Below are 14,329 nucleotides of genomic sequence, written 5' to 3' on the forward strand. Positions count from 1 at the left end.
GGTGTCTGTGTGGGGCTGTGGGGACACCAAGAACATGGCGGTGTCTGTGCGGGGCTGTGGGGACAGAGGGACAGCCGTGTCTGTGGGGACGCCGCAGGCACGGTGATATCTGCCTGTGGCTGTGGGGACACTGCGGGCACAGCCATGTCTGTGGGGACACCAAGAACATGGCAGTGTCTGTGTGGGGCTGCGGGGACACCAAGAACATGGCGGTGTCTGTGTGGGGCTGTGGGGACAGAGGGACAGCCGTGTCTGTGGGGACGCCGCAGGCACGGTGATATCTGCCTGTGGCTGTGGGGACACTGCGGGCACAGCCACGTCTGTGGGGACACCAAGAACATGGCGGTGTATGTGTGGGGCTGCGGGGACACCAAGAACATGGCGGTGTCTGTGTGGGGCTGTGGGGACAGAGGGACAGCCGTGTCTGTGGGGATGCCGCGGGCGCGGTGATGTCTGCCTGTGGCTGCGGGGACACCGAGGACGCAGCGGTGCCCCGGCGGGCGCCCACCCGGGCGCCGGCCGGACACCGCTCACGCCGGCGCTGCCCCTCCTGAGGCGACGACCATGGCGGCGCCCCCGGCGGCGGCCGCGCCTGGCCGGCCCCCAGCGGGCATGCGCGGCGGGGCCGCTCTCTCGCGCTCGCTCTCTCCCTCGCCCCCCGCCGTGCAGCACCGCGGCCAGCGCCCGCGCGCACGGGGCGGGGCGGGGCGGGGCGGGGCGGGGCGAGGCGAGGGCGGCGCGGGGCGGCGCGGGGACGCGCACGGGCGCGGCGGGCGGCGAGCGGAGCCGGAGCCGGAGCCGGAGCCGGGCAGAACCGAGCGGAGCCAGCGCAGCCCAGAGCCGGCCCGGCCGAGCCCAGCCGCCGCCGCGATGCTGGACCCGTCGTCTAGCGAGGAGGAGTCGGAGGAGCTGGTGGAGGAGGAGAGCGGGAAGGAGCCGCTGGCGCCCGCCGCGGCGCGGCTCTCGCCCAGCCGCCCCGGCGAGGGCCCGGGCGGCGGCGGCGGCGGCGGCGGCGGTGGCGGCGGTAGCGGTGCCGGCGGCAGCGGCGGCGGCGGCGGGGGGCTGCAGCCGGGCGGCCGCGGCGGCGGCGCGGCGAGGCCCGCTAGCCCCAGCCCCTCGGTGGCCAGCGAGAAGGAGAAGGACGAGCTGGAGCGGCTGCAGCGGGAGGAGGAGGAGAGGAAGAGGAAGCTGCAGCTCTACGTCTTCGTCATGCGCTGCATCGCCTACCCCTTCAACGCCAAGCAGCCCACCGACATGGCCCGCCGGCAGCAGAAGGTACAGCCGCCCGGGCTGCCCTGCCCTGCCCGCAGGGCCAGGCCCGGCAGCTCCCCTGCCTGCACCCCCCTTACCCACCCCCCGGCTGCTCCCTGCCTGCCCCTGTCCTCCTGCCCCCTGGCAGCGACCTTCCTGCCTGCTCTCCTGACTGCCTGCCCGCTCCCCTAATTGCCCTTCTGCCCCCTGCTTACTTACCCCTCTGCTTGCTCCTCTAAACACCCTCCTGCCCGCACCCCTGCCTCTCCTTCTGCCCCCCCTGCCTCCATCCCGCTCCCCCAGCAGCCCCATGCAGGCACTCCCCAGGCCCGCAGCCGCCCTGGGCACACCAAGGGCAATCCCGGTACAGGGCACTTTGGGCCCCCACGGGTGGGGTTTGCCAGCAGCATCCCTGTCCCGGGGCGTCGGGAAGCCCTCTGCCCCCTTGTCACCCCTCCATGCTGCTCCCCGCTGTGGTCTCCCACATGGAGCCGGAGCACTGACATATGGCATTGCTCCTAGTTACGCAACGTCGGGATTTGGGAAGTTTGGGATGTTGGCCATCTGAAGGTTGTTGAAAGGAGAGAAATGGGTTATGTTGCTGGAAAACACGAGGCGCGTGCCCTTGCCTCCTGCAAAGGGACTCTGCAACTCCATGCTTGCTGCAAAGTTTGCTTAACTGGGAGTGCTGGCACTGACTTGGGGAGTTACTGAGTCTCATTTCCACTTCTTGTAAATGTTTATGTGTGGCGAGCTCCCCGATGCTGGCTTCCTGGCAAAACGTGGCAGCAGAGCCTTGCGATGAAGTCGCTGCCACAATCCTGACTCTTCCTCCCCGAGTGCGTCACCGCGGCAGGGCCACGCGCCTCTCCAGGCAGCGGCTGGGCAGGAGAACGTCCCCTGGGCTCCCCATCCCGAGGAGCCGTCTTGGAGCTTGTTTCTGCACTGAGGCACAAGCTCATGGGCAAGGGCAGAAATTGAGTTTCTCCAGGGTGCGGACATGGGCGCCTTTTGGTCAAATGCAGCCAACTTTTTCCCTGTGAGAGCCAGAGTTAGGTCTGTGATGGGACGTAGCTATCTGGAACAGCTGGCTGATATTTTTTTTCTCCTTTTCAGTTGAGTTTCTTAGACTGCAGTTTTAGCCTTGATACCATTCTGTGTTCACAAATGACCTTTACAAATCAGGCAGACTCCTGGATTTATTGATGCAAACGACATTCAGTTCTGCTACACCACAGGACTATTATTAGTCATTGCAACATACGGAGGTAGGAAAGTGTATCCGTACTGCTTGTAGTTTAAAGGCAATATAGGACAATCTGGTGTTGCTGGAAGGTTGAATGATCTGCTTTTGTTTGCTGAGCAAAGTGCATAGCTGAAAATATAGCTAGGTTTGGAGATTTTTTTTTTATATATATCTATTTCTTTTTGCCTACAACCCTTTTCAATACATTGTGGATTTTCGAAGTCGTCTTGGCTTTTGTTCCCTGTGCAACTTTTTCGTGTTAGAAAAAGGTGACGGAATTTAAATAATTGCTAGTTTTGCAGAAATTAAAACAAACAAACAAGTTCTGCAACTGTTTCTCACATAAAAGTGAACTGAGATTGAAAAGGTGTTTTTCCAAAGGAGCAGGCAGTGTCTTAGCAGTCCAGAGAAGAGTGGCTGGGAAGAAGGGCGATTCATAGTCCCTGAAATCAAAATACTGCACTGTGAAGGGACAGAAGGGGCGGAGGGAAAGAGAAAAGGGGGGGAATAAAGTGCAGGTGAAATGAAGAAATGACAAGTAATGAGAAAAATGGTAAACTGGCAGCAATACTCGAGGGAATGGGGAAGTTACACAGGATCTTGGGAGGAAATAATCCATTCTCTGTGAAATGAAGAACATAGGGAGATGCATCTGGCTTATTTATACAAATAGCTAAAATAGGTGTATCTCGGGGGCTGACTGTCTCCCCTCAAACTTAGCAGTGAGATGGAATTGGGAAAGCTAAATTTAACTTGACAACATGTGTCAAATTGAATTCACCCTTTTAAAGGTGAATTCATTCTGGGTTTTTGTCTTCGGTATATCCCTATATTCAGTTGTCCTGCTGGGAGTAAATCCTTGCCCTTTTTCCTTAGCCAAGACTCCTGTTAAAGTCAATTAAAGGACTGCCAGAGCCTGGAGTGTGTTGCTGGATTTCATATGCTCCTCTGCTTTCCTCATGCATCCTTCTGGGAGAGCCCATCCTTCCTCCTCTGGCTCGAGGGGGACCAGAAGATGAAGATGAAGGTGTGGGACTCGTTCCCTCTTGGGCACCGAGCTTCTGTCATGGTGGCTCTGCCAGGTTGAATGGTCTCTGTGGGGACTTTGTGTATCGGTGGGCCTTTGGTAATGATGGAAATACCAGATGCTTTAAGACTCACCAGGGTGGAGCAAATGCATTTTGCTCCTCAGGGGAAAGGTGGGAGAAGACCAAGTTTTGGTTCTGTTCTGATGGGAGCTGTTGCCTCAGTTTCCTCATCAGCAGAGGAGTGATAAACTGCTCCCTTCTCCGTGTGCCATTTGCCTCTCCACCCTCACAGCCTGCCATTTGCGAGGGACGGGTTTCATCCTGGGAGAAATGGGAAGCAGAAAACCCCCAAGCGTTGTCATCTGTGGTCCTCACGCTGGTGCACGGGACCGTGCTCCCGCCTCTCCTGTCGGTCCCGCGTGGAGAGGCCACGGAGGGAGGTGCTTGATCCACTGCACGTGTGGGCACCCTGGAGATGTGAGGGCCTGACCCTGCCGATCCGCCGGTTGCGGTCGCTGCCCGTGGGCAGGATGCCTGGGAATCCCGCTGGTGCTCTGCCAAGGCGTGGGGCCCAGCCAGGCTTCCCGTGGGGCTGCCTGGACCCCACGCCTGCATCGGGGAGGTGCCCAGCAGCCCCCGCAGAGGTGTTTTGGCAGAGCTGGTGACCTGTCCCCAGCCCCGCTCAGCGGGTCCTGCCCAGCGTTGGGAGGAGGAGGATGTCTGCCTTCACCTGGCCCACAGCTCTCCCCTGTAGCACGGGAGATGCTGCCACCTCCGAGCACAGCCCAAGCAGGGTGACCGTGGATTTGCAGACGAGGTTGTCACCCAGCACAGCGGCTGCCAGGCACAACCCAGCGTTTCTGGGTTACCTGATAAGAGCTAGCTCACCTCAACGGGAAGACCACAGGGCCTGAGATGGGTTTGCTTCTGTAGCTTCATCTTCTTCTTCGCAATTTTCCTGGAAAAGAAAGCAATTGATTTTGTTGCAGTTGCAGCACTGAAGTTCTTGCGTGGACCGAAGATTCCCGCGGTACCTCCCCCGAGGTGTGTAATCCTCCCTCCTTAATCCTGCAGCGCTGCTGTATGAGAACTGGCCAGTACCCTGAGCCCCGGGGGCTGCACGTTACGGTGGTGTAATGCACAGGCACCGCGGGTACCAGTTATATAGCAGCACGCCTGTGTGTAGTGCTCGGGAGCTGGGAAATGCAGCCTGGTGTTTTACAGCGCTCATGAACCACCTTGGAATAAAGGGAAGTGTGTACTTAAGGTACTGTTGCAGCAGAAAGATAATTACGTGCAGTTTGGTAAATTATAACGTATATGAGAGCGAAGAGAGCAGTGGAAATGTGTGAATGGACGGCATAGGCGGGTATATACTGCACGTGGGCATGACAGCGTTGCTTGTTTACACCAGTAACAAACTGTTGCAGATTTCAAGATGAATTCAAGCAAATGCCACTCAGACCTGGTATTTTTCTGATCCTGACACCCCAGAAGTTTCAGCAACAGGGTAAAAATTGTTTTTTAGATCAGTGTGTTCAAGCCTACACCTCTGCTTCAGGTTTGTCTTGATGTTTATGTGGTAAGGCTTCACTTGAGTAACCTCACATTTGTGATGTCTACCTGTAAGTTCTTTTATTTACATCTCACTTATTAGATACCTGCCTGTGCTGTCTTACTTCCTGCTTGGATTTCTTTTTTAAGCCACCACTGAATTCCAGGCATATTTGACAGGCAGACAGTGATCTGCAAGATACTTGTCCCTTAAAAGCTTGGAGAAAATAGGGAGATCTGTTATTTATCTCCTACCTCGGGTGAGAGGAAGGCGGCAGTGTGTGGGCAGCCCTTACTAGGCACTGGGCAATCTGAGCAAGAGACCTGCTGAATGTGTGGCCCGGGAGCAAAAACTCCCATCAGAGCTTGCACCTTGCTGGACACCAAAAGCTCCAGCTTCGTGATGCAGCTCAGGAGGAAAGCAGCTTTGCTAGCTCTGTTGGTCTCAGAACAATGTGTTTTAGTACCGCAGATGGCACTTAGCTTGGTAATTGCTTGCCCAGGATGTATTTAGTCTTTTCTCTAGCTCACGCTGACTTGTTGGAAGTAGAGTTGAGACGGCTGGCCGTGCTCTGTGCCTCTGCCTGCTTGATCCCAACTGTCTGAAGCCTTTGGGAGGAGAGCTCAGCCGGCAGCCTGGGGAAGGAGGGCAATGTGTATGTCTCTGTAGTGATGCAGACCAAGCACCCTTGGATGTGAATTATACCTCTTGCTAAATACCTCCAAAGCACGGCAGCCAAAAGGCACAGCGCATCCCAGAAATTGGCATTCGTTCATTCAAAATAGCATAAACTGGGAGATCTTCTCCAGATTATCACCAGCCCCTTGAAAACTCTCGTTGGGACAGGGGCAGCGGGAAGAACTCGTTAGGAGATACAACATGGAGAGCATGTTAGGTCAGGCATCACTGCAGTTGTGGTTGCCATCACCTGTTTTCCTCCCTGCAGCATGAGGCGGCACGCAGGAGAGTAAATCAGTTCCTAGCAGGATAAATGTGGGATGAAAAAAGTTCCAGCTTAGTTGCAGATTACCAGAGCTACTCCTGGGAGAAGTGGCTTGTGATTTGGGTCCTTGTGTAAGCCTTTGGGATGACGTCAGGTGCATTAGCAAAATTCTCAGTCAAATTCAGCAAAGCGCTTAAGCTTGTGCTTTGCTGAATGGTGATTGATTTAAGCACAGCGCTTAATGCAGAACAGGTGTGAGGGATCAGAAACTGTGTTAAATCAGTTACGATGCATCTTAAAATATCGAATTTCTGCCATTTTGGCATGCATACAGATGCTACAACAGTTAGGAACGTAGTAAAGCTAGTGCAGCCTTCCAAATAATCGCATACTTCTTTGCTATCATGGGTTGGGTTGCTACTCTTACACCATATTTACACAAGTTCTCTCTTAAAACCACCGACATGTTGTTCTTCTGGGATGGATTGTGACTCAGGTAGTGTTGGGACTTGTTTTAGCAGCTTTCTGCTGGAGGAACTGTGATTTTTATGGTCAGATTCTGCTATGCTGGCCCCAAGAAACCCTTGGAGGTGTGGTTTTCTCAGCTCTGCAGGAGAGGAGAGGCAAAGATGATGCTCTGCTTATTTTCTGCCAGTTCTTTGGTTGCTCTCCTGTGCTGTTTAAGATGGAGATGCAAGGTCCAGCCAGGTCTTAAGCATGAGCTGGACCCCATGCACAGCTCTGTAGTCGCAGCAAACCTTGCAAGATAATTATTAGTGCTATGCCTGTAAAAACCTGGAAGAGTAGTTAGGGGCTGCCTTCGCTGCTTAGCTGGCTCAGTGTGGGCATAGGCCACTGCCACCATCAAACGAGAGCTGTGTGTGCGGCTGGGCTCTCAGCTAGGGCTGTCCTCGGGTCAGCTCTGTGCTAACCCCAAAGTGAAGACGAGCCTGCCCGCATTTCACTGCTGCTTGGAGAGCATTGCCGTGGGGAGCAAGGTCTGGTACATCTGAGATGCGGTGTGGAGTGCAGAATGGGATCATTGTGCTCAAATTGTCTGAAATCTGCAGAAAATGGTTATTTGCAGTTAAAACACTTATTTATTTTGCCAGCGCCTTATCTTAATTTAATTCTAGCAGATATTAAATATTTGTCATACTTTGGCTATTTATATACTTGCAGCTTATTGGATTGGGAAGCAGATAATTAAATAGGCTGTGAGCTTGGTCTTTGGCTGTTGTAAAACTTTGCCATTCCCGATCCATAGCCTGATGATTCAGTTACTGTGGGTGGCACCTCTCGGGCCAGAGATGTTGTGAACTAAGAGTGGAGAAGACTCATCGGATCGTGCAGCTCCAACCCGTGGTAAAGCCCATGATTTCCAAAAGGTATTATTTATGGCCTTGCTCTGCGTAGTCTAGACGCTCTCCCTGAAGCACTTTGCCTTTTGCACAACTTGTAATTCCTTCTGCTGAATGATGAGTCACTCATTCTCTGTTCACCTAAGCGGGAAGCGGTCAGCAAGTCATTTCCCTATGTAATTTTTTGTTAGCTGGAGAAGTGTTTAATTTGTTTTTAGTGTGGTTTAGCAGTAGGAACCCAGCCGTCACAGCACTGCTACTAGCAGTGTATGTATACAAACCCCTCACAGCTGCTGCCAATACTTTAGTCCAGGGGGGTACAAGATAAACATCCTATTTCTATTTAATTCTGTAAACCTGATTAATAAGTGAAGACCAATCAATATAGTATAATCAATAAAGCTGTTGCTTTGTTGGTGTTGATGTGAATTCAGTTTGTGGCTTCAGCAGCACCAGGGTTTCTCCCACAAAGTGATCTTTAGGAGCCACATATATGTTAGCGTGTCTTTTAAAAACTAAGACTAATTGAAACACTAGAGTTCCCTTAAAACAGCAGACGAGGGGACCTTCCTTGGTGGTGAGCAGGTCCTCTTCGTTTGTCACCCAGGAGGATGGGTGGCTCCTCAGAGGTGGGGTTTTGATGGGTGGCCCCTCAAAGGTCTTAACCTTCCTGGAAGGAGAGCAGGGTGAGGTGCAAGTGATGGTGATGCCTCGCTTCCCAGCTCTCAGAGATCATGGCGCAGGCACAGGAGAAGAAGCAGAGTTCATCTCCTCGCCTTGGCCGCTCCATGCAGCAGGTGGCACCACTGGCTCCCAGCAGGTCAGAATTGGGCCACCCTTCTCGAAGGGCATGTTTTAAGGTCCAGCAGTAGAGTCCAGCTCTGTCTTCGTGAGGGTGGGAGAGGGGAGATGCAGGAGACGGCAGGTTCCTGGGGAGTTTCCCTGTGTCATGACCTTGTAGGTACCGACAGAAATACATGGAGCATCCTAACCTGGCACTTGCTTTGGAAGAAGTTATTTGTGGGTACAGGATACTTGGGGTGCTTTGACTGGGTTTTCTTCTGGATTGGGTGGGCATCGTTCTTCAAACTGGACGCAAGTGCAGTCGCTGAGGGTTTGATGTGAACAGGTGAAATTGTTGTTTGAAAAGGTGCTTTTAGTGGTAATATTTGGTATTGTTTGTCTGTGATTCAGGCTGATAAAGTCAGATGTTTTCTAGAATTTAAACACTTGAGTCAAAATGTCATGCAAATGTTTATTCAGCTTAGGGTAAGCAATGCTGTGTTTGTAGTTGTCATAGTTCAAAACCTGTCTGCCTACCTCGCAGTAAGGTTGGGAGCTTGGACTTCTAGTAGGGTGAGGTATATAATGATGTTAGTACAGGCCACGTCCAGCCTGGAGGGGTTGGAAAACTGTCCCAACACACAACTCAATGACTTGACCCATGTGCTTCAGGATAGTTGTGTGACCACAACCGCTCAAGTGCTGAGCATCTGCCCCTAGCCAAATGTTAGTGTTTGATGAAGAAACTTAATGAAATCTAGATTTAGTCATGTTTTGCCTAGTCCAAAGGGTGGGGTTTTTGTAATGATGATGCTGCAGCGTTTATCTCTGGGGACTGGAGATGCAATGTGCAGATCTTGAAGGAACCCCACTGACTTTGGTAGGACTTTGGGCTGATGCCACAATGCATTTGTACAAATATCCTGGCAAACAGGGCTGCCTGCTAATGGTCCAGCAGTAGCCTTTTGTGATCTTGTGTGCTAAATTAGGGTGAGTTCGCCCCAGGGCAGGGCGCTCTGTCTTCAGAATATGATGAGACAGTCTTCAGGTCTAGCTCTGTCTGTAGACCCTCCTATTTCCACCTTCCTCTCCCTTTTCAGGTGGGACTTAGATCCACACTTGATGATTTAGGGTGAGCACCGGGTATGAACTGGATCTGATCCTGTACAAGCATGGAGCAGAGCGACCCTGTCCCTGCAAGCCCATCACCTGCTGTTTGTCTTCAGCCAGGGGGAGGATCAGGGTGGGGAAACTCAAAAAACTTTTTGGCAGTGGAAAAGAAGCACTTGTTTTGGATGTTGTCATTGCCTAAGGAGACAGAAGCCCTGCACCTAGAGCAGCCGCAGCACGGTGGTGTGCCCAGGCTCAACTCGGTCCCTTGGAGCAGAGCTCAAAGGGGGTGGATTGGCTCCCAATTTCCTGTCTGGCTCAGGGGAGGAAAGTAATAGGGAAGAAAGGCTGTTTTCCAGGCTCACACCTTGAGGAACTACTGATAGAAGCAGCTATTTGTTAAGAAATGTCTTGTTGAAATAGTCTCACATGTTGCCTTGTGAAGAGCATCGCTGATGTCTGCTCTAGCATCTGGATTTGATCCTGAGCACCTGCTGAGCTGGAGAGGATGGTGCTGGGAGTTTGCAGATCCTGTAAGTTTGTAGTAACCACTGATGTCTATTAGTTGCAATGCGTGTTTGCAATCAATGAGGTGTGTGGGGTATGCCAACTACTGTAGGAAGTGATTCTCCCTTCCATAGGGAATTTATTGTATTTCCAGTCCAGATGATGCTAAGTTGGCATTGCCCTGAGATGCAGAAGGCTGTGTGTTGAGGTGCAGGCTTTTACTGTCTTAAGCACCCCAATATGAGGCCACAGTGGCATGTTGGTTGCTTAAGATGGTAAAATCTTGCACCCCAACACACAGCCTTCCCCACCTCCATATCACAGGGGAGCAGCCCTTTGTTTTCCTTGGAGCCACTCAAGGAGGGGCGGTGATTTGCCTCTTTTGGGAGGGATGTGGGTATGTGTGCCATGAGGGTTGTTTTGGAACCCAGGGAGTCACAGCCGATGTACAGGTTCCATCTGGGAACAGGAGAGGAAAGCTGCCTGGCTGGTGGCACCCTGGTGAGATAAAGGGACTTGGATTTGATATTTGGCTGTCAGAGGGAACATGAAGTGATGCTCCGAAATACAGAACCGTGCTCACTGGAGTAAAATATGATGTTAGTTCAACAAGGAGGCAGATTTGGGGTCAAAACCTTATTTTTTTTCCTCCTGTACAGAGAATGCATTTTTCTGTACATGACCTCACTGTCCCTTCTACCACCCATCTCATTTCTGACTGGTGCTTTGCTTGGAAACAAACTCTTAGCACAAGGAGAGATTTGGGGGAGCCCCGTCCAGCCAGTTGGCCAAGTAAAACAAAATACTGCAAAGGCACTTTGGGAGGAGGTTTCTTGGCTTGCTCTGGCGACCTTGGCATGTAGCTGGTGCAGGTGGCTGTGCAAGGGAGATGTTCCTCTATGAGCAGCCAGCCAGGTGCAGCCCATGTGCTGTTCAGTGCTCCCCTTGGATGCCCCTGTCTGATCGGTGGGGGCCAGGGAGGAGATGGGGTTCAGATGTTATGTTTTATGCACAAAAAATATCAGATGATTTGGGAGCGATTAAGTGAAGCTGTTCAGAAGTTCTCTTGGGGCGGCTGCTGCTGCTGCTGGGCTAGGTTTTGCAAGAAAGGGATTTCACTTTGCCTGGTGTGCTATGGAGAGGGTCAGCCGCTCTCGCACCTCAACAGCAGAGGATTTAGGCAGCTGGGGGGTGATGCAGGCGTCGCGCAAGTGGAACATCAAGCAAAAGGCAAATATCCTCTAAGAAGGCAAATATCCTCTAAGATGCCAAATATCCTTTCCTGATTCAGCGAGAGGGCACAAATGCTTTGCATATTGCACATGCCGGGTTTGCTTTTATTGCCTATAGCCCTAGATTTCCCCTCCCTCCTAGCAGACTGCTCCCACCCTTCTTGCAACCAGAGACGACAGACTCATCGCTGCCTCGGAAGGAAGCTAATGGGGTGACGCAGCAGGAGCCAGCTGCTTTGCTACCTGCATGGTGACAATGCAAGGATGAAGGAAGGACACAGCCAGCACTTCTTCAGCCACGAGCAAGGCTGCGTGACCCGCCAGTGGTATGCGCTGCAAAAACCAGCGCTGTGCCTCCCACCCCCAGCACCACAGACCACCCTCTACCAGCGAGACCTCTAGGCAGAAGCCATCTGCTGCTGTTATCTGGGGACGTGCAGCTGTCTGAGCTGCACAGGGTTGTTTTTTGGGGCATAGCCAAGAGCTAGCTGGAGTTAGGACTGCAGAGACTTTGTGTGTGCTCAGTCATTCGCGAGGGCAGAGCAGCTCCCGAGCGTGACTCGATGCCGATGCTCTGCGGTGGGAAGGAGCGGGGAGCTGGGAAGGGCACCAGGACTGGCCGAGGGAGTTTGGAGCTGGGAAGTGACAGCTTTGCTTCTTCCCTTTCTTGGGCCTTTGGTGCTACACTCTGCAAATTTTTCCCCTCCAGAAGGGTATCTGTGAAGGGGCCAGGGCAGGCAGGAGGGATTGCTCGCAGTTCTGAGGCGCAGCTGCGTTTTCCTTTTCCATCTCCTATTTGCTTTGCAGCGAGCATGGCCCGGGGCCCTGCAGAAATGGTGGGCAATAGTACTTTTCTAGCCTCTAGCTGTCTCAAGGCAGAACTGATGTCCTCAAAAAACTCAAGATGATCATGGAGCAGTGGTTTACATTGGCCAGGGATCTGCCCAGTACAATTTCTGCTCATCAGCGGGTTCCCTGGACTTCAGCACTGCCTTCTGCTCTTAAAGATGTTGGTCACGATGCTGCAAAGACCCTGCTCCTGCCTTCAGCTAGGGTCTCGTGGATTTTATCTGCTCTGAGGGCTCCTTCCCCAGGACCTCTTGGGGCACATTCCCCTGGCCTGAGCCCTGTTCCTGGCAGGGACAGTCCCTCATGGCAGTCGGTGCGTTTGCTGCAGCCTGGCTGGCCTAGGGAGGGAAGCCTGGGCAGGGAATTGCATCAGAGAACTTGTTCTTAAAACAGTGAGCTAGCTGCTTGCACTGGCTACCATAAGCCTGTACAGCCAAGACATGAGCATGCCCCCAAGGTTTACACCAGCCCAGGGGAGGGGGTTATGTGTCTGCAGAGCAGTCGTGCTCCTCGCTGCAGAGCAGAGCGAGCACACCTGAGGGACAGGTAGGGAACAGGAGGAGCATGCTGGTGGCAGTCTGAGGAGCATGCTTAAGTGAGTTTGGCATTTGAAGTCCACTTCTAAACTTCTCTTTTTTCTTGCTGTTAAATGCTGTTATGAGTGCATGGGTGCACATGCTTGTGCAAGGGTTATGAGCTGAGCAGGGCAGGATCTTCGTGGGTGCCGGAGAGCAACGTGGTTAGGGGGTTTCTCCATCGATAGTGGCAGCCACTGAACTGCCTGGACCCCAGTGCCATACAAGTTGCTGGCTCGTATAAAGTGGCTGTTTCTTTCTGAGGCTATTTTGCCTCTCTGCTGCTGAACTTTTATTTGGGAGTTCCTCAAGCTCAGACCCCTGAAGCCTCTGTTGCAAAGCTCCTGCTTGGTGCGTATTTCATGCAGAAGGATGTATGTGATGGAAATTCTTCTTGTAATCTCATCTCTGTAAACTCTCTTCTCTCAGCTTCTGTCTCACACCAGAATATTCCTATCTGCACAGAAGTCACCCCAAAAGTGAATCAGATCCTGCTGAGCAGGACAGTCTTCCCACCACCTATTTATAGTGCATGCAATTACCCTCCATGCATCTCGGAACTCTAATTGCCTTTTTATTGCTGTTTAGCAGTGTGTTAAAGGTTTTTGAATGCTCATGCCTTGTTTTCTCATTAGCTCTATTTATTCCTCCTTTGGCTCCCTTCCTCAACCTCATCAAATTTAGCATCTTGCCTTCGGGGCCTTGGGCAGCTCTGCCACTTCTTACTTCTTCTCCCGTGTCCTTTCTCGTGTTGCTGCTCCGGATGCTTTGCGTTCCCTGGTCTTGCTCTGACGTGTTCTCGGGGCCCATCTCCTGGAACGGGCTCCGTGCTCTCTGTGATGCCCTGCCAGCGATCCCTTTGCTGGGCAGGGTGGCCCAGACAAGATGCCTCGGTGTCTCCTAAGGCAGCTGCCTTGTGTCAGGCAGGGCTGGTTAGTGTGGTGAGGCTGCCTGGGCAATTAGGTGCAGGTACATGATCTGGGAATGGGGAGTAATGGTCAAGAGTCTGAAGAGGAGCTGGTAAGAGGGACTGGGAGTTGGTAAGCAAGGTGGGAGGCAGGTGCTGTGGCCTGAGGTCCCCTGCACGGATTTGTTTTGCCAGGGTGGCTCTGGAGCTAGCTGCTGCATCGCCAGGGGTCCCTGTGTGGCGTGGCCCCCCTCTAAAGCCATGGTGTGTTGGGCTGGGGGCACTTACCACTGGTATCACTGGGATTGCATTTTTAATGCTTCGTAGGTAAAGACAGGTACAGGATACATATCTACTGTCTCCGATGGCCACGACGTTTGTGCTTGTACAGCGCCAGGCACCCTGCATGGGTAACTGGGAGCAAGCAGTAGCCTGTGTTTGTCTCATACCGTCTCTGAGTGCAAAGCCCTTTTCAATGTTATTTGCTTTATGTTTTAGCCTTGTTGTGTGGCATTTCCATAGCTTGAATTAATTTAATTATCTGCCAAGGTGCTTGCTTGCTCACAGTTGTCCAGGACTTTATTGCCCTCCTCTTGTGTATAGAGGAGCCCACACAACTCTGAATCATCAGTAAATGTAATCGCAGTGCTTGATGTTTGTTCTTCTAAGTCCATGATATATACAATAAATGAAACTGGTCTTAATACCAATCTGTGCCTCCCCTTTTGCCACCTATTATGTTGCAAAACGCTTCCGTGCTGCGTACGACCCCGCCACTCAATCCTAACAGCATTCATATTGACTGGAGAGATTAATATTTTATGTAAAATCGTATCAAAAGCTTTCTTGTCCTGTAGATGATTTATGGCCAGGGCTTGCCCCCAGCAACCTTAGCACATCTGCTAAGCGTGGTGTCAGCTCAGCAAGGACTTGGTGACCGGGCTGAATTAAGTAGCCTGCGGTGCTCTGCAGGTTGCGGGCT

General features: G+C 52.6%; 1 protein-coding gene across 16 annotated transcripts in view; it reads left to right on the top strand.

The window, feature by feature from the left end:
- The first annotated feature begins 744 nt into the window (after positions 1-744).
- Positions 745-14,329, top strand: part of CADPS (calcium dependent secretion activator) — a 220,976-nt gene continuing 207,391 nt past the window's right edge. For all 16 annotated transcript variants that reach the window (XM_069811989.1, XM_069811976.1, XM_069811977.1 and 13 more), the window contains exon 1: positions 745-1,275. In XM_069811989.1, the coding sequence (XP_069668090.1) occupies positions 871-1,275 (405 nt within the window). In that variant the 5' untranslated portion in view covers positions 745-870. The remainder of the gene's footprint in view (positions 1,276-14,329) is intronic.

The sequence above is a fragment of the Haliaeetus albicilla genome, chromosome 24 (genome assembly GCF_947461875.1).
Source record: "Haliaeetus albicilla chromosome 24, bHalAlb1.1, whole genome shotgun sequence".
NCBI classification, from domain to species: Eukaryota; Metazoa; Chordata; class Aves; order Accipitriformes; family Accipitridae; genus Haliaeetus; species Haliaeetus albicilla.